This window comes from Primulina huaijiensis, chromosome 15, assembly GCF_012295235.1.
Source record: "Primulina huaijiensis isolate GDHJ02 chromosome 15, ASM1229523v2, whole genome shotgun sequence".
Lineage (NCBI taxonomy): Eukaryota > Viridiplantae > Streptophyta > Magnoliopsida > Lamiales > Gesneriaceae > Primulina > Primulina huaijiensis.
In genome coordinates this window covers 21,996,816-22,017,298 of record NC_133320.1, presented here as the reverse complement: position 1 = coordinate 22,017,298, position 20,483 = coordinate 21,996,816, and the positions used below count along the sequence as shown (strand labels likewise).

General features: G+C 31.1%; 2 protein-coding genes across 2 annotated transcripts; both read left to right on the top strand.

Moving 5' to 3' along the window:
* Positions 1-7,377: 7,377 nt before the first annotated feature.
* Positions 7,378-10,287, top strand: LOC140960547 (GDSL esterase/lipase At1g29670-like). The gene is made up of 6 exons (XM_073418850.1): positions 7,378-7,812; positions 7,911-8,035; positions 9,224-9,466; positions 9,580-9,829; positions 9,904-10,149; positions 10,243-10,287. The coding sequence occupies exons 1-5, from the start codon at positions 7,554-7,556 to the stop codon at positions 10,116-10,118; spliced, it is 1,092 nt and encodes a 363-aa protein (XP_073274951.1). The 5' UTR covers positions 7,378-7,553; the 3' UTR covers positions 10,119-10,149; positions 10,243-10,287.
* Positions 10,288-15,939: 5,652 nt separating this feature from the next.
* Positions 15,940-18,623, top strand: LOC140960020 (seipin-2-like). Its single transcript, XM_073418119.1, has 2 exons — positions 15,940-17,130; positions 17,941-18,623. The coding sequence occupies exons 1-2, from the start codon at positions 16,045-16,047 to the stop codon at positions 18,388-18,390; spliced, it is 1,536 nt and encodes a 511-aa protein (XP_073274220.1). The 5' UTR covers positions 15,940-16,044; the 3' UTR covers positions 18,391-18,623.
* The last annotated feature ends 1,860 nt before the right edge of the window (positions 18,624-20,483 follow it).

Here is a 20,483-nt window from a genome sequence, read left to right as displayed (position 1 = left end):
ACATATATTTATTATTTTTATCATTTTGAATATCATTATAGATATAAGATTTTTTTTTTAAATGGATTGCAAATTTGGATGCTAAATTTTATTTTTCTTCAATTTAGTTAAGATTGCATTAATTAATAGATGAAAATAAAACAAACAAAGTGGCATGTATTAATGAATATTATTTAATGAAGATAAGGACATAGGTATAAATTCACAGTTCAAATTCATATATTTATAATAGTAATAATAAAACAAACAAAGTGACATTTATAAATGAGTATTATTTAATGAAGATAATGACATAGATGTAAATTCACAATTTGAACTCATATATTTATAGTAGTAATAGATAGATTTAAAAATAGATTGCAAATTTCATCACAAAAAAATGGATGCTAAATTTTATTTTCTTCAATTCAATTTAGTCTAGATTGCATTAATTAATAGATGAAAACAATACAAACAAAGTGACATGTATTAATGAATATTATTTAATGAAGATAAGGACATAGATGTAAATTAACAATTCAAACTCATATATTTATAGACTCATATATTTATAGTAGTTTAGATTTAGATTTAGATTAGATTATCATTTTGAATTTCATTAAAGATATAAGTTTTTATTTTTAAATGGATTGCAAATTGCATCACAAAAAAATGAATGCTAAATTTTATTTTCTTCAATTTAGTTTAGATTGCATTAATTAATATATGAAAATAAACAAACAAAGTGACATGTATTAATGAGTATTATTTAATGAAGATAAGGACATAGATGTAAATTCACAATTCAAACTCATATATTTATAGTAGTAATTTAATATTTAATGAAGATAAGGACATAGATGTAAATTCACAATTCAAACTCATATATTTATAGTAGTAATAGATAATTTAATATTTAATGAAGATGAGGACATAGATGTAAATTCACAATTCAAACTCATATATTTATAGTAGTAATAGATAGATAGATAATAGATAACGAGATATTTTCTTTACAACTCCAAATTAACATAATAGCGTAATGTTTTACTGCAGGGAAATGTAAAAATATTATTACAAAAACGAAAGTAAAAAAAGACAACAGTCTTATTTTTCTTCAGCATCCCCAAAACTGGTTATGTTCTTCATCCTCGATCTTTTCCTCATTCTTATCTGAGAGGGATTTTGAGTGAGTAAGTGATATGATCGTCACTCAACAAATGGGGGCTGGAGTTATCTCAGTTTCGAAAATAATACGTATACAATAGTAGATTTTGACAGCAAATTAAATAATTTTCGGATAATAATAATCGAAAATTCAGTGATAAATAATAATAGTAATCATCTTTCAGAAGTGCAATGAAATAACTACGTTTTTCATGGATAAATTGATATTAGTCTCCTATATATCATATCTCTAAAGGATAAGGCCATGATAAGTAGTTAACAATAATCGGTAATATTCAAAATACGTTTCTCTATCGTTCAGTTCATCATTATTCAATGCACACAAATTAGTAAAAAAATCACATTTTCAGAAAAACCATACTTTTAAATTATACATATAAACATATTTTATTTTAAAATAAAATTTGCATTTTAAAACAAAAGCCTATTTACAGAAAACAAGTATACAAAACTTCTATGAAAATATAAATGTATAAGCTCATTTATTTGATTGTCCTTGAATCAAAAGATGATAGAAATTTGGTGTGATTGGCTTGAAAATAACTAGGACTTCTGCATGAATTTGGACGATGTTTGGACAGAACTTTGGCTTGATATTCTTGCAGCACTCTTGAACGCAAGTGTTGTAGAATTTTTTCCATATGTTGACAGCTGGTGTTGTTTGAAAATTCTGAATTTTTTGAAGCGATTTCGTTGTGGGCTTTCACTAAATCAATGCCTCTAGAATTTTTTGGAGCGATTTCGCTGTGGTCTTTCACTAAATCAACGCCTCTATTTATAGGCCTCTAAGGATAAGCTAAAATGATGCATTTATTACCCTAATTAATATCGATAAACGCAATTTTTATGAGCAATAATAGCTTTCAAGAAGCTGTTAAAATCTAATTGTAACATGTGTCTAAATGCCCTTTCAAATTTCAGTTATGAGCTTGTGTAATTTTGAATTATTTGAGCCCAATTTTTTGGGTCTTCACATCACTCTCTCATTATTGGAAGTTTCGTTATCGAAATTTGAGATGGCTTGGTCTTAAAAACGTAGGGATATTGACTCTGCATCTTCTCCTTCATCTCTCAAGTAGCTTCACTTTTGGTATGGTTATATCATTGTATTTAGGCATATGAAACGATTAATCACACATATTTTGTCATGACATTGACATTACTTTGGTAAACCTACTATGAAATTCATAAAAATTTGCTTCCATTTCTACTCTTGGATTTCTAAATGTTGAAACAGTCTTCCAAATCTTTGGTGTTCAACTTTTACTTGTTGACACACTTGGCATCTAGAGACAGACTTTGCGGTGTCTCTTTTCATTCTATTCCACACAAAAAAATTATTTAAGTTTTTTTTTACATTTTAGTGATTTTTGGATGAACTACAAATTTTGTTTGTGTGTTTCTATCATGACTTTTTGACATAAGCTTTCAATGTCTTGCAAGCACAATCTATATTTCATCAAAAAGAGTATGTTGTGATCGGTCTTGAATTCAAGTGTCTTTAATTACTTGACTTGAGCTTTGATTTTGTCAAATCGGGATCTTGGTCTTGAATTATCTTCACCATTTCGTGTAAATACGGTTTAACAGATAAAATGATACGAGGGTTTTCTTCCCCATGTCATTTCGAATTAGGGCATCGATTACTTTATTGGTTTTTCCTGGGTGGTAGCTAATAGATACACCTTCAGTGGAGATTATGAGACCCGAGAATATCACATTATCTGGCCAAAAAAATTTCACATTTCTTGAACTTGGCATAAAGCTCTTTCGCCCTTAAAATCTGAAAAGCCATCCGGAGGTGCTCTTCGTAGTCTCCCTTGTTGGGAGAGTAGACAAGAATCTCGTCAATAAAGACTACCACGAACTTGTAAAAGAATGAGTTGAATACATGATTCTTGAGATACATGAAAGCTACGAGGGCATTTGTTAAAACAAAATACATCATTATGAATTCATAATGCTCATATCTTATGCTAAAGGCAATACTCATAGGAACATCTTCTACCTTAACTTTTAGTTGAAGATTTCATGATCGAAAATCGAGCTTTGAAAATACCTTAGCTCCTTTCAGTTGGTCAAAGAGGTCATCGATTCTCAGAAGGAGGTAATTGTTCTTGATTGTGATTCTATTCAATTTTCTATAGTCTACACACAATCTCATATTTTCGTCTTTTTTCTTGACGAATAAGAAAGTTGCTCCCAATGGTGATGCATTGGCCAAATCTGCTTTTTGTCTAGTAGTTTTTGAAGTTACTCATTGAGTTCTGTTAGTGTCATTCTATATGGTGCTTTTGAAATGGGTGCTGCACCCGGCATCATGTTGATATCGAACTCAATTTTTCGGTCAGAAGGTGTGTTTTGTAAATATTCAGGGAACATTCTCAAACTACTAGAATATCCTATAGTTTGGACTCCTTCTTTAAGCTAATTTATAATTGCAAAGTAAACATATTCACCAGACTTGTCAAATTGGGTTGGGTCCGCCACCGCCGTAAAAATGGGACGGGTTGGGTTGAGTACATCTCAACCCATTTGAAGGAGGACCAAACAGTTTGAGCTTGTTATCCAAAAATGATATAGATTTCTTAGCTCAAAGATATTTTTTCTCGCATTCATTTTAAATAAAAAATACCAATATCTTATATATTTAAAATTAGCACTTAGCATTTTTAAGAACCCAAATTTAATGTTCACAATATTCTCGTAGCATTCTTGTCGAAAGTGTTGTAGAATTCCGTCCCTCCTTTGACATTTGGTGTAGTTCGAAAATTCTAAAGATTTTGGTGTGGTTTTTGTTTTGGAGTTATTTTGGCGTGAATTTCACTGAACCAATATCTTTATTTGGTACTCCAATTGAAGTTGAAAGGGTACATTTCTTTTCCTCTTTATTAGCCATAAACATAATTTTTATGGGTAATAATCAACCTTCAAAGGGCTATTAAAATCTTATTTTAACATGTGTCAAAATGCTTTTTCAAATTTCAATTATGGGTTTGCGTACATTTTGAATTATTTGAGCTCAAATTTTTGGTCTTCACATCGAGTCTTCGGTCCTCACCCTAGATGGGTTAGCCATATCCTCGGTATCTCTGGTCTTCGGTCCTCGCCCTAGATGGGTTAGCCATCTCCTCGGTAGCTCGGGGTTTCGGCCTACGGTCTAGTCATGTGGGCTCTACTTATGTCCAGCTAGGCCTTGGTCATGATTAATGGGACCTTGGGATATTACCGTGGTATTATATATATTTGGGTATAATTTAAGTCATGCTAGTTGTTTAAACTAGGTGTATAAACAAATCGAATCGGACCAAATCATCATCATTATCTTAGCACATTCTCGTTAGTTGCGGGGTCGACTACATTGATATTACTTCTACAAATTAAGAAATTTTCACACGTGTTATCTCTTAAACCAAAATACAAGACATCCTCATTAACCACATTTATCTAAGTTTTCCATAGTTAACCCTTACTTCTACTACTTTTGTTAACTTGTCGATCTAAGATATGTCAAATTGGAGCCGTGTTTGTTCTCTTCTTCACATGATCAAACTATGTTAGAAATATTTCCCGAATGTTATCCTCTATAGGGTTACATCTAAGTAGCTCATAGTCCTTTCATTCCTAATGCAATCATTGTGTGTTTCGTCATACATCTATCTTAACATACGTTTATCTCATAACATCTTATGCATATATAGTCATGTAGTGGTCTAACACCCCGAGCTATAAAGCATAGATGGTTGAAAAATAGTGGCTCGCTCCATTTCTAGTTTTATTTGTTCCTCAATCAAGCCAAATATGAAGAAAAATTTAAGGATTGAATTAGATATATTCGAGCTTGAATTCGATCCAAAGCTCGAAAATTTTAATAATGTTGGCTCGAATTCAGTTTGAATCAAGACTCAAATTCAAGTTCGCCTCGAAATATTCGAACATGTTTCGGGCTACTCGGAAATAAATGCTTGAAACATAGTTATTTAATATATAATTATATTATATTAATAAAATATTAAAGCTTATGAGCTGCTCGCGGCTAACGTAACATAATTTGGGGCTCGAGTTCGATATGAATCAAATATTTTTCGAACCAACTCGATTCGTTTACACCCGTAGTTTAAACCTCTTTATATTGTTCTCTACTATGTAATTAATTAAGTTTAATCTTCTACCGATGACTTGTAGCATTTTACAACAAAGTCTCAATTTTGTGATAATGTATTGAGTTCGAAACTCAATTTTAACAAAATGATGTTATTTAAAATTTATTATACTAGAACTAATGTATAAATAAATTATAGATGCTTTTAAATTTTGATTTACTATTTCATTTTTACCAATAAATCTTCAATCGAAATCAATGCATATGAATGCTTTAGGATTGGCAAATTATAAGATGGTCACATGTTCATATCGGATCATCTATTGCGCATGGAATCAAATTTTTTGAATAATTCATTGTCGATAAATTATTATTTTAAAATAAATAAAAATATTTAAATATTTAAACTCATCAAGTTCACATAATTCGCAAGAGCAAAAAATATGTTCCCAAAGTCAAAACGTATTAGGCAGGCAGTTAATATATTTTTTCTAATAATCAATGTATAACTAATTTTTTCCTAATTATATCTAACTTTTTCATGATTTAGCATTACATAAATGAATATCGTCATAAATACGTACGTAACTTTCCAAATGCATATTTAAATTAGTATTTATCGCACAAACCTAAACTAAATAAAAAATTTGGATAAATGAATATCGTCATAAATATTGTCATCTCAATCTTTTCTTTTCTCCAATTTTGTATTTCTTGCTTAACAATAATTCTTTTTATATTATAACCCTCATTTATATTAAATAACATTTATATATATTAGTTATTGCCCATAATTTATAAGTGTGTCAATCGGGTCGTGTGGGTCGGGTTTCGGGTCAACCCGCGAATTTTTTTCCCAACCCGAACCCGAAGCAACCCGGAAACCCCCAACCCGAACACTAACCCGCCTAACCCGAATTTTTTTTATTTTTTTTAAAAAAAATTAATGAAAAAAATTCGAAAAAATAAAAAATAATAATAATTTTTTAATTTAAACACATAATAACAAAATTTCCGATTTAAATTTGAAAGTTTAATTGTAGAAAATTAAAAGTATATTTACTAAATCAAATAAACAATTGTTAAAAAAATAAAAAAAATATACAAATAAATATTAAATGATGAAAATTTATCATATAAATATAAAATAAATTTTGTTCAAACATACAATATATAAAAATATAGGTAATTTTTTTTTAAAAAAAAAATTTCGGGTCAACCTGCCACCCAACCCAACCCGAAACCCGTCTAACCTGGCACTAACCCGAACCTACCCAACACGAACCCGACCCGAACCCGAAAAACCCCAACCCAAACCTGATTTTTTTCGTGTTGGGTCGTGTCGGGTTGACGGATCGTGTTGCATTTTGACACCCCTGATAATTTAAATATGGCGCCATGCCACGTGTTCTACACTCTCCACATAGTATGTCAAATAGTCGGCTAGTTGAGTTTCTGTTATATAAGGAGTAATATTCTTTTATATTTTAATACAAATGTTCAATTGATCATCTCGCGATGAATATGTTGTTTTAAAACATAGGTGAAACAAGTTTTTACACATATTGTGAGCATATATCTGAGTACTATTGAGGTAACGATCACATATTGGATGAGATGAAATTTTACGACTCAATAGGTGGACATCTAAGTGCTCATAATAGTAGGCGTCTATAAATTAAATCAATTCTCGTATAAGACAACAAGTACTTTATTTGAGCACAAATTTGGTCAAAAATCCTCCTTCTATTTCTCTCTCTCTCTCAATTTATTTTATTCCCTAATTTTTGAAGTGTTCCAATGCTTCGAATAAAACATTTGAATTTGTTTTTATAGTTTTTATAGTATTCTAAGTATTTTGTGATTAGTTTGAACATCGTATAGTGCTACTATTTAGAAATCGCAAAATATATTTCCATGGATGTAAACACCGTGTGTGTATGTGTATATAACACATTTTAATTTCATAAACTTATCACAGGACAAAATTAAACATGGTGTATAATATTAATAAAATTAAAGTGTCAAAATCATGATATTCGTCGAAGAAAATGGCGATACGTTGTCCATCAACTCATGTGATTAATTATGTATCAATAGCTGAGGTAGTAGGTTGGATATATCCATGAATACGTACGCCATTGTATGTATATATATACAGTGATGATCTCCCTTGAATCCGCCCTTGCATTTGAACGGATTATATACATAGCTGCTATCCAATGCAGACTTTCTAATTATCCATCATCTCCCATTAAATTTTCATCAAACAATATTTCTTTCAATGGCTCATATTATCATTCATGCAAAATGGGTTATGATTTTCATGCTATGCGTAATTTCTATGAAATCCCAAGTGTTTGTGATTCATGGCCAGCAAGCTGTCCCGTGTCTGTTCTTCATGGGAGATTCATTGTCTGATAATGGCAATAATAATATGCGTAACACATTGGCCAAGGCAAATTATTTACCTTACGGAATCGATTATCCTGGCGGCCCGACAGGAAGATTCACCAACAAGAAGAACGTTCCAGATTACCTGGGTTCGTTTCCATTCGGACCCACCCTCCTCCCTCTTCATGTTATTTATTTACATAATATGTATGAATAATACTGTAATATCCATGGATATATATTGCAGCTCAGTCGCTAGGGTTTGCTGATTCCATCCCGCCGTTTGCAAATGCAACTGGATCAAGTATCCTGAGAGGAGTTAATTATGCGTCAGGAGGAGCGGGAATCCTCGACGATTCAGGAAGAGCACTCGTAATTAATTAATATTTACTTTTATTTCTCAATTTTTAGGATTCATCGAATTTATTTTCAGCGATGCCCCTCCCCCCTACATAGGATTGCCTTATATGAATTCTACTATTAATATAGTGTGTATGTATGTAATTAGATTTAAAATATATATATGGGCACTATAAATAATTTATTATTATTATTTTTTTCAAATAGTGATTAATTATTTATGATTGTTATCATGTATTTGAATTCCCCATAGATTCTCTAAGGTTGTGCGTCGGGGTGGGCATGGGTTCGGGTTTCAGGTACTCAATTTTTTCGAGTATTATTTTCTCTACCCGAAATCGACCCAATTATTATAACTACTTGACTAGTCAGGTACCAGATCGGGTCGGGTTCGAGTTTCTATTTTTTACGCATTTTTTTTATTTATTACATTTACTATATTATCAATAAATCCGGTAGTTGGCACCCTATCAGGTTCTTAGGGTAGAGTTTTTCTACCCGAACCCGATTAAAATTAATAGAGTTTGGGTAAGATCCTATTAACCCGAACTCAACTAAATACCTTATCTACCTGACAAAATCACTCGATAGGGGTTGGGTCGGGACCTGAACTACCGGACCAGATTGCCCACCCCTACTTGGATGATAGAATTTAATTTGAAAAGAATGATTTGATTTGAGCAGAGATTTGAATGATAAATTTCAAATGACATTCATCTTGATTGTATTTCAAATTTATCGTAACTATCATCGCATCTACATGAATTAGCAAAATGATTAATTTATAAATTCATGTAAGCAACAAATGAATTTAAAATCAATGGATTTAAAATTTATAACTTCGAATCCTTCTATTCAAGCACAACTTATATATTTTGACATGTTGTTTAAGTTATGGTTTTGAAAAAAAATGGTATAAATTTTAAATTGGGAAATTGCAATTTTTATTTTATGTTTGGTTGTTTGTTGTTTTGATCTTCAATATTGATAAATTTCATTTTTAGTCGTATATCATTTAATTTTTGCAAAAATTTCACTTCAACAAATTTGTTTAATTATATGATATGACACATGTGAGCGTGACGTGGAAAAATGAATAAAATTATCAAAATTTAGGATTGTAACAAACTCAACTTGAAATCAGATAACATAAATGACATAAATCGTAAATAGCATAACATANTATATTGATATTGATAGGGTGATGTAATCAGTTTGAACAGACAGTTATCGAATCATCAAATTACGATCACCCGTTTGTCACCAATGCTTGGGCCGTCTCGAGTCACTGCGTACCTCAACAAGTGCTTGTATGCGGTGAATATGGGGAGCAATGACTATATTAACAACTATTTACAGCCACAAATTTACCCTTCAAGTAAATTATTTACACCAGATCAGTTTGCTAAACGCTTAATTCAACAATACTCTCAACAGTTCGAGGTGATTCCTATTACTTTTATTTAAACAAATTGTTGTATAAGAACAAGAAACGAAAATATCGATTAACATATTTTGTGTTTTTTATACAAATATATAATTTTGTCACCGGCCAGACCTTGTACAACAGTGGGGCAAGAAAGGTGGCAGTTTTTGGCCTAGGGCAGCTCGGCTGCATTCCTCAGCTGTTGGCTTCGACTCGGGCTAATGCATCGGGATGCGTCGATTACGTGAACAACTACGTGCAACTATTCAACGACAGGTTGAAGCCTCTGGTGGATGACCTCAATGCCAATCTACCCGGTGCAAAATTTACCTTCATAAACATTACCAGCATTTCACTCGGCCTTGATGTTTTTGCTCTTGGTAAGTGCAGTAATGTGCAATATAATATTACAATATCGGAAGACTAAGTTATGTAGAATGGATGATTCATGCAGGTATTACGGTTTTCAATGCACCATGCTGTGTAGTATCATCAGGAGGACAGTGTGTCCCAAACCAGGTTCCATGTAGCAACAAGGATCGATATATTTACTATGACAATTATCATCCCACAGATGTAATAAATCAGGCGACAGCTGCCAGATCATACAACGCCATTTCACCATCCGATGCATCTCCATTCGACATCAATCAGCTTGCTCAACAATAAATATTATTTAAGCCAACATCTCAGAAATTACGTGTGTGTACATATATGTACACACACACTACTACTTAATAAAAGTAATGGGTTTTACGTGTTTGGAATAATAATAAAAATCAAATAATTTTAGGGGATCTCTTGATTTTAAACTTTTAGAAAGAACAATATATATGTAACGTTTGTTTCATTCACCAAAAGTTATAGCTGGTGGTTAATGCTGCTTTACCAACGTTTTTGGAAAGAACAAATATAATATGTATAACAGTCTTTAAGCTAATCCACAACGTAAATTTCATTCCGGTTGATGAGACGATAGCATAAGGATAATATTTTCATTCTACATCCAAAAGTCATGAATTAATTTAGCTATGTGCAGTTCATATATTTGTATGAAGTTTACATTTCCGAATCAATTTTGGAACTTTGAATTAGCATCATGAGACTACCATTATGTCAGAAGAAATCAACCAATTAATCCAATATGTACATTTACAATCTGAAATTTAACCATTTAGGGACAAACGTAAACTTACTCCATTCAACATTTACTCTATCTTCAAATACGTTGTGCATATATAGAAATATCAAAAAAATATATTTTAAAAGATCACAACCTATCTAAAAAGTATAAAAAAAACCTATCATGACACATATGAGTAGGTCTCTTGTGAGACGGTCTCACGAATCTTTATCTGTGAGACGGGTCAACCCTACCGATATTCACAATAAAAGTAATACTCTTAACATAAAAAGTAATATTTTTTCATGGATGACCCAAATAAGAAATCGGCCTCACAAAATACGATCCGTAAGACCGTCTCACACAAGTTTTTGCCAAAACCATTATTGTAAGCGATAGTACGTTGTCAAAATAAATTGTTATTTTTGAGTTATAAAGTGGTCAAGCTTCAAACTATAAATCAAAGGCTAAAACATGCATAAACTCAATGCAAAAAAAAATTGACATATTCAGACGAGTATAATCTCCTATAAAAGTTCACAAAAAGTAGAACAAATAAATAAAATTGAAGCTTTAATTTCATTGTTATAATTCCAAAACTAGATATATATCAGATTGGATATATGGCAATAAGAAAAGCCAAAACCTTTTTTTAAATGGTCTAACACGGAGTAATCTCAGGAAAAGATCTCTTAGGAAGATTATCCATAATACAATATGTCTGTGTAATATATCACTAAATACTAATTAATTAATTCAAGATTTGAGAACCTTGTGATCACTGATAATTATTTTTTTATGATATGAGAATCCGCAGTCACAACTCTTTAGGGTGTATGCATCGGGTTAACTTTGTATATACAGAATAGCCTGCAAACTAAACTCATCAGGTAAACAAGCAGAAAACTGCACATATGCTTGAGGTTCAAACTTGAGAGTTTGGCCGCAAACTTCACACATTCAACTACCTCAGCTACCCACCCATCAGTAGATAGAGGTGAGCAAGATTTCGGTTAAACCGAATTAACCGAACGAACCGAGCCAATTCAGAAATTCGATTCGGTTATTTTGGAAATTCGGTTTTTCAATTTAAAAAAATTCGGTTAATTCGGTTCGGTTACGGTTTTCAAAATTTTGAAATCGGATAACTGAGTTAACCGATATAATAAATACTTTTATTTAATTAATTTTTATTTTTTTTATCAATTTTTATATATATTTTAATTTTTACTTTTAAATCAACCCTAATTCTAATTCTAATCAACCATTAATTTTAAAATCAACCCTATCAATTTTTATATATATTTTAATTTTTAATTTTTATGTTTTTAATTCATATATAATTAAAGTTAAATCATAAAATTTTTTTAAAAAACTAATCGGTTAATTCAGTCGAAAATTAATTCGGTCTGTTCGGTTATGACTAAATATTTCGGTTCGGTTCGGTTATTGTTAATTCGGTTCGGTTGCTCACCCCTATCAATAGATGAGTAATAACCTAGATATTTTCATGTCTATATTTATATATTCATGATATATATTTATGAGAAAAATATATATAGTCGGACTCTGTGGGTCCATGCAATTTATTTAAACAATTATTTAGCCAAAAAAAATTAAGTTATAGTTAATTAATATAATTTTAATCATTTAATATTGATGCCAAGGATAACATGCACTTTAAATATTTTGTGGTTATAAGTAAATTTCAAGATTTAAAGCATTAGTAATATCTTAAAATAGTGATCGTTATATTGCAGAATATGTTTTAAAAAAATCAATTATGTTGATAAATTATTATTATTGTTATTTTAAACAAAATTTTCAGACCACATCAAAAAATTTGTTCCCAAAGTCAAAACATGTTAGGCCGTTCAGCTCCTCTCTAATCAATGTTAATTAATAGAAAGAAAACTTTCCCCTAATCTCTAAGTTTTTTTAAATATATAATCTCTATGTATTCTTGATTTTTTTGTTACATTCGGGTTCGATTGATCAATAAAATATTATATATAGACATGACTTTCATAATGCAAATTTATATCTAGAGCATTTTATGACACAAAACTGAAATAAGTGAAAATTCTGAACATTTTTCGAAATATAAAATTGGATTGTAGTTCACCAAAAAAAAATTACGATTAGATTAATATAAAAATTTTAAAATAAGATTTGAGAATTTGTGTTTGACAGGATTAAATATAATGCTACTACTTCTAATCTTTGCAAGGATAATCTAAAATTAATACCCCGTGATCAATTTTTAAGTTTGAATAATCTCAAATTGAATATAGGAAATTTAACCTAGAAATTAAATAAAGTGTTAAAATTTAAGTATAATCTGAAAGTAATGTGTAAATATGTATATATTTATCATATATCATGTTCAAAGAATTATATCTCCCATTCATATCTTTAGCAAATAACGTAACGAGATTGCATAAGATGTATGAAAATAACTATAGGAAATGAATGTATGTAAGCAAGTTTAATATAAACATTTTTATTTTTGTAATTTATGATCCTTGATTCCTCGCATGTTTTCTAACTAGTGAATTTTTAATTTATTTTCTTATACTGCTTATTTCATTAATTAGTATTAGACCGAAGAGGTCGTCTAATAAAAAAAATACTCAAAGAAGAATTCTTTTTTTTTTTGGGAATGAAATATGTCTTAATATGTGAAAATTAACTTATCGAAAAAAGGTTGAAAATCGAATTCATAACAAATTTATATTGTTTTTGGAACGATAGAATTGAAATAATGGATTTTAAATTCAGTCGATATCAAGTTAAATAATTTCAATTTTAATCGTAGTGGATTTTAAATACATGCAAGATCCGTGTTATGTGAAACGCATTCTTTGTGTTTGAGTTGATGGATATATATATGATTTCAAATCAATTGACGTATTTGGAAGAGCTAAATAAGAAAGGATTTTAAATCCACAATTTATCAACCTAAAAGTGTGTTGTGTGATATATATTTAGTTAGTTAAGTTATATATAATTGGCGCACTGTTTCTCAAGTGGAAATTGGGAGCAACGACTATGTTAACAACAATTATATACAGCCACAAAATTACCCATCAAGTGCAATATCATTTACACCAGATCAGTTTGCGGCATTCTTGATTCAACAATTCTCTACACAACTCGAGGTCATAACAGCATTTTTTGTGTCACTTCAACACTCCGACGTAGTATGACTTGATAGACATGACGATTTTGTCTGATCCGGACTGCAAGGGCGAAAATTATGTTATCAATATTGTCATACTTTTCTGCTAACATGATCGTATGAATATTGTTTTCTAGGTAAAGGGTGGATGATGATCATAAGAAGCTTTAAACAATGACAGAGTCGAGATTATTAAAATATCCGGGCTATGATTTAAACTCTAGAATCTTTTAAATTGAGTCATCCGAACTAATATAAAATTATCCAAAAATGAATATAAAAAAAAATTTAAAAATTGGGTGGTCATATATGTGGCTCCGCCACTGGTTTTAAAACCCATAATTTTTTTCCCAAATTTGGGGGAGACAATGTCCGTTGACCAAGGGTAAGTGGCTTATATATATAACTCTATTTTGTTTTTTTTTTTATTACAACACACGCTGGAGAGGGGAAACGAACCCGAGGAGGGAGCCAGTTAATCTAGCGGGTGAGATCATTGGACTAAAGCCTGATCTCAACTCTATTTTGTTTTGATTGAACGAATCTGAACTTTGAACAGAAAGTAGCTAGGCCTAGGTTCTATTAGTTAATCGAATTTTGTTGGATTATTTTGTTTTTTTTGTCCCACTTGATGTATGGAATTGAATGACTTGATACGTACGTAAATATATGGGAGTCGAAATTATTGAGGATTTATGTAATTTTTTTATCAGTTCAAAATTTCATTTTCTTATTTAACGATGATGATGGCATGAAAGCATGCGTGCACGTTCCATGAGAAAGCGGGCTCGTGGCCCGATGACCTAAGATGGAATGATCTCTCGCAAATTGCAATACGATGTCTGATGTCTCATTACATTAATTAAAAAATATTATATAAGTACGCAACATATATATCGAGTAAGTTTTATTTAGTGGATCGTCGTCAATTTGTGGTGCAGTTTAGACCATACAAAGCTCACGGTCAGTCTATATATATACCGGAGGTGTTATATCTGATATGATTTTACCTAGAGGAACATTGATTGATGTTCTGATCAAATAAATATATAATGTATGGTCCAATTGATATTTTTGTGTAAAATCATATCATGTAACATATATTAAAACTAAAAGCTAAGTGTTAATTATTTTTAAGTCAGTATCCTAAGGGCCAAATTTCTTTGGTCTTGTGGATTTAAAAAATCTATGGATATTCTAACTAATTAAAATTAATATAATATCTCAAAAGTCAAGAGAGATAGCCTTTTTCTGTTATGAGAATAAATGTTTTTTTTAAAATATAAATTGAAATTTATCAATCTATGGTTGACCACTGTTTATAATTAATTGATGACATTATTTATTTACTTATTTCCAATAATTTAAATTATATAGCTAGGTTTTATCTCATTTGGTATAAACCTAGTCCAACTGCAATTTAAGTTTTTTTTTTATACAAATTGTTTTTTTAAATGGGACACAGTACTATTATTATTCCAAATCGGGTTATGATAGTTTTTATGCTATGCTTTTTTATGCAATTCGAAGTACTGATTCATGGTAAGACATCGGCTAAGTCAAATTATCCCGGCCGTCGTCCGACCGGAGAATCCACCAACGGCAAAACAAACCGGAACCAGTCATAATCTGCTTCAAACCAAAACATTTAAACCGCGATATAAGTTGAATCGATCATGCTTCCATCTCGAATCAGATTAGGTTGTTTGAAAATGGTTTCGTGACCATTTTAATGTAGTCTGGTTGAATTTGATCTCATACTGTTAAGTAATATATTTACGACCATTGATAATATATAGTAATATTTCTAAATAATTTTGAGTTATTTATTGTTTAATAATAGTAACTTGTGATTCTATATTTGATAAATAATAATAATATATTTAATATTTGAATACTTTGTTTGATAAATAATTGGGAGATTTGCTTTTAAATCTCCAATAATATAGTTAAATGTGTGTTCAGTCTTTGTAAGACCGAAACTTTCTCTGCAGTTTTGATTCACACGAACAATGTTTATGCAATTCCCTGAGCCTACAATTATTTTTTCGGATGAAATTTGGTACAAAACATTGAGAATCTGAAACATATGTATGATATTACAGAACAAATTTTTTTATATATGATATAAAGATAAAATTTCGAGTATAAAATTGGAACAACTATATTAATACATTTGTTTGGTGGGGCTGATCTACATGATGGATCATAGAATTCCCCCAATTCGAAACCGGATTATTCCGATTCTCAGCATGCCCTAAATTCAGCTTCACATTTTTACATCATTTTGAATGGACGATACGAAATCAATGGCCCGACATAAAGCTAAAGAGGAATTTCACGAGGCGCCCGATGATTTCCCATTCTATGATTGCGTAGAAACCTTTTCCGAAGTAATTGAATCCTATGGTGACGTGTCAACCTCCGTTAATAATAACAACCCGCCTCCGGCGACTCTGCGCCGCCGGAGATCGCGGACTCATAGGAGGTCCTCCGTAGCCGACTCAATCAAGTCGTCGATGCTGAGCTCTTCGGTGAGCTCGGAGAATTACTTGAATTCTAGAGAGACAAATTCGAAGCTTTCCCGCAGAATTAAGGAGTATGAGCTTAAGTGCGGCCCGGAAGGTGTGAAAGAGGCCGTGAGTGGAGAGAATACTAGGAATAATGAGGAAAGTTCGAGTTGCACCGACGCAAATGTACGCGGAGGTGATGAGGAATTGGTCAGAAAAGAATCGAATTTGGAGGAAAACAATGGCAACGAGGAGGCAAATTCTAGTCTTCTTGATCTTTTAGCTGGTCTGATAATAAAGGCCATAAGCTTCCAGTTTGATTTGTATGTTAAATTTTTTATGTTTCCAATATGGTTAATGTATTATTTATTCATGGTCATGTTCAATCCTTTTGGGCTTTTGAAGTGTGGAAAACGATGTCTGGTGCGAAAAATGAAAAGAGTTTGGAATCTTATGCGTGAAAATGTGTCCCCATTTGTGTATGAATGGTTTAAAGAACACCAAGCAATCTGGAAACTTGGTCTGAAATGTGGTTGGGGATTGTTGTGGTCAGGTTATGTGTGTTTTGTATTAGTGGGGTTGATGATGTCATCATTTGTGATTGGCGGATTGTTGATAAGGGGATTGGTGGAGGAGCCAATAGGAATAAGGAGAAATTTGAATTTTGATTATACGGAGAAGAGTCCGCTGGCATTTGTGCCCATATTAGCAGAGCCAGAGCTTAGCCACGAAACTTATCTTGCAGAGAAAACAGGAACTGTGAAGGGTGGCAGATCAAGGGCAATACCAGCTAATCACAAAGTGCAGGTTACTGTTTTATTGATGCTACCCGAATCTGACCACAATCGTAATCTTGGAATATTCCAGGTATGTGGTCGAATGATCTGTCTAATTCCATATATGGTTGTGTTTTGGTCCTTTTGGAACGCTCACGCTACTATTTGTTAGAATATCATTCATAGAAAACTAGAATAAATTGCAGAGATTGCTTCGAGGTGTGTTGCCTCTGATACTTTCCTCAAGACTTATTTCTTCCTATCAATTGGCATGCAATCGGGAATGTGGATGGTATATATTGTACAATAATTCCCAACCCAGTGTTGATTCTGTATTGAATTTGAAGAACCATAGGGTTAGATACTCGCAAAAGTTTCGAATCTCCTAAGTTACAAAAGATTTCTGCAGTAAAAAAATGGACAAGGGGAAATTATGTTGTGGTGTTTTGGTAATGGAGTGACTTTTGTAGACTAATGAGTCCTAATCTGAACTAGAAGAATAATGAAATGCTACTGTTCGGAACTGCCAAAACATCCTTATCTGAACAGCCAAGCCTAATTTTTTTGCATAAAAAGCCATTTATTTTATCTCCGAAGGTAATCTTTTCAATCCACGAATGGGATACATCGTACATAAGATCGTTCAGGGACAATTTTTTGCTATATTGCAACGCATCTGTTATTCTATCTTTTGTTAACATTCTGCACTGGAAAACATCATAGGCACAAGGAAGTTTAGAATGATAATTGTTTGTTTTCCTTGTATTTTCTGCATTTCTTTTCCCATTAAGATTTCACTGTTTGTAGATTCAGCAGAGTTTATTCAACACAAACGTAAGGACGAGTTCATGTAATTGACCAACAATCGTATACCTCATTTATTCTTCTTTCTTTCTTGAAGGTCAGAGTGGACTTCCTTGCGAAGGATGGTAGAACCCTTGCAAGCTCTAGGCGCCCATGCATGTTGCAGTATAGAAGTCAGCCTGTTCGCCTTTTGCTGACTTTCCTTAAGGTTGCTCCAATTTTAACCGGTTATACGTCAGAATCCCAAAATCTGAAAATAAACCTTCTAGGTTTTACCGAAAGCGTCGTGCCAACCGCCTGCTTAAGGGTTGTCATTGAACAGCGTGCCGAATTCAAGCCTGGTGCCGGTATTCCTGAAATTTACACTTCGTCGTTGACCCTGGAGTCTGAACTTCCGTTTTTCAGAAAGGTGGTATGGTTTTGGAAGAGATCATTATTTGTGTGGACTAGCATGACTATCTTTACCATGGAGTTACTTTTTACTCTCCTGTGCTGTAAATCCATCTTGATCCCAAGAATAAGATTGAGGGAAGAATCGTTGGTTTAATGGAGGTGCGACGCCACAGATTGATAATCCAGTCCAAGGTTAATCGTCCAATAGAAGCTGCACTTGCCTTGTAAAAGGCAGCTGAGGCCTGAGAAAAATCTAATATATGTTTGGCAATACTGATTTGTACGTCTAACAGGTGAATTAACATTATCTGCAACTCAAATATGTAAATATGTTGTAACATTTTTATATACCAAAGGTTAAAAACTATAAAATCAGCATTTCACATATGCGTAAAATCTCAAAATGGCCTACTGTCTCAGCCGGTGGCCCTGAAGACATGTTCAAGCCTAACTCCCTACCTACTCGTCAAATTTTTTTTGTAGGTTCATGCAGACGCATGTTGCTCGTATTTCCCACATAATTGTATGCCGATATAGATGTGCTTATTCATTTAACTACAAATCTTACTCCGATGTAGAGTTAGGGATGAATCTAAGAACTTTGTTGAGAAAGTGTGATATCATTTACGCAAACTAAGACTCTGATGCGCATAAAAAAAATTATGGATTTTTAAGTATACGACGCTAGCATATTAAAAGAAGTACGGGTTTTTTTACCGTTTACAGTACATTTTGTGAAAGTATAATAAAATAAGGTAAAAAAAAATATTTTAACAAACTAATGTGTCACGCCTCTTGAAGAGGCGTGACTTTCAATTCAATTTTTTTTTTAATAAAAAGCAAGTCACGCCATCTGAGATGGCCTGACTTGCTTATTATTATTAATTTTTTTTTAATAAAAAGCAAGTCACGCCATCTGAGATGGCGTGACTTGTTTATTATTATTAATTTTTTAAAAAAAGGGTGAGGCGTGACTTTCAATTACTTATTTTATTTTATTTTTTAAAAGCAAGCCACGCCATCTCCAATGGCGTGACTTGCTTAATTTTAATTTTAATTTTTTTTAAAGTAAGTCACGCCTATTTTTTAAGCGTTGATATAAATTAATTTACATGGCTATTCGAATATAAATTATGAATATATCATAATCTTACGTTTTGAGTTTATGATTAAAATACCTACGTTTTGAGTTTATGATTAAAATGCCTAATTATGTTTCTATGTATTATTAGTTATTCTTATTATTTTATATTATGCAAATGATAATAACAATACTCATTGTTGTTGTTTTATATAAGTAATATATAAAAAAATTAGTATAACGATTAATTTATTTTACACCAATAATATAAATTTTCTTATTATAAAAAAAAGGAAGTTACGTCTACTTGGTAGGCGTGACTTCCATGACTTCCTTTTTTTCGTTTTTTTTAAATTACGCCAACTCACATATATTTTCATTTCACCATCAAATTATTACGATTAATACAATAAATCATTAAACATTTTTTTTATTGTATCTCATAATTATGTGAGATAGTGTATTTTATTTTTAAACAAAAAACTACGTGATTTTATTTTTTATTTTACAAATAATATTTTACATTAAATGTGAAACAAATATATACATGNGATAATAACAATACTCATTGTTGTTGTTTTATATAAGTAATATATAAAAAAATTAGTATAACGATTAATTTATTTTACACCAATAATATAAATTTTCTTATTATAAAAAAAAGGAAGTTACGTCTACTTGGTAGGCGTGACTTCCATGACTTCCTTTTTTTCGTTTTTTTTAAATTACGCCAACTCACATATATTTTCATTTCACCATCAAATTATTACGATTAATACAATAAATCATTAAACATTTTTTTTATTGTATCTCATAATTATGTGAGATAGTGTATTTTATTTTTAAACAAAAAACTACGTGATTTTATTTTTTATTTTACAAATAATATTTTACATTAAATGTGAAACAAATATATACATGAACAAATAAATTTAAAATTATTATTATCATACTATACAATTATATAATTATTATAAAACAATAATATCAACGGAAAAAAATAGCATATAACATAAATTTTTTAAACATTTTTTTAAAAAAATAATAATGATAATGAAAATTTATCAAAAGTTTATAAAAAAAAATAAGATTTATCTATAAATACATATTCATGAATAAGGCTCAGAACGATTTTCAAATTTCTTTAAAAAAATTAGTAATAACTA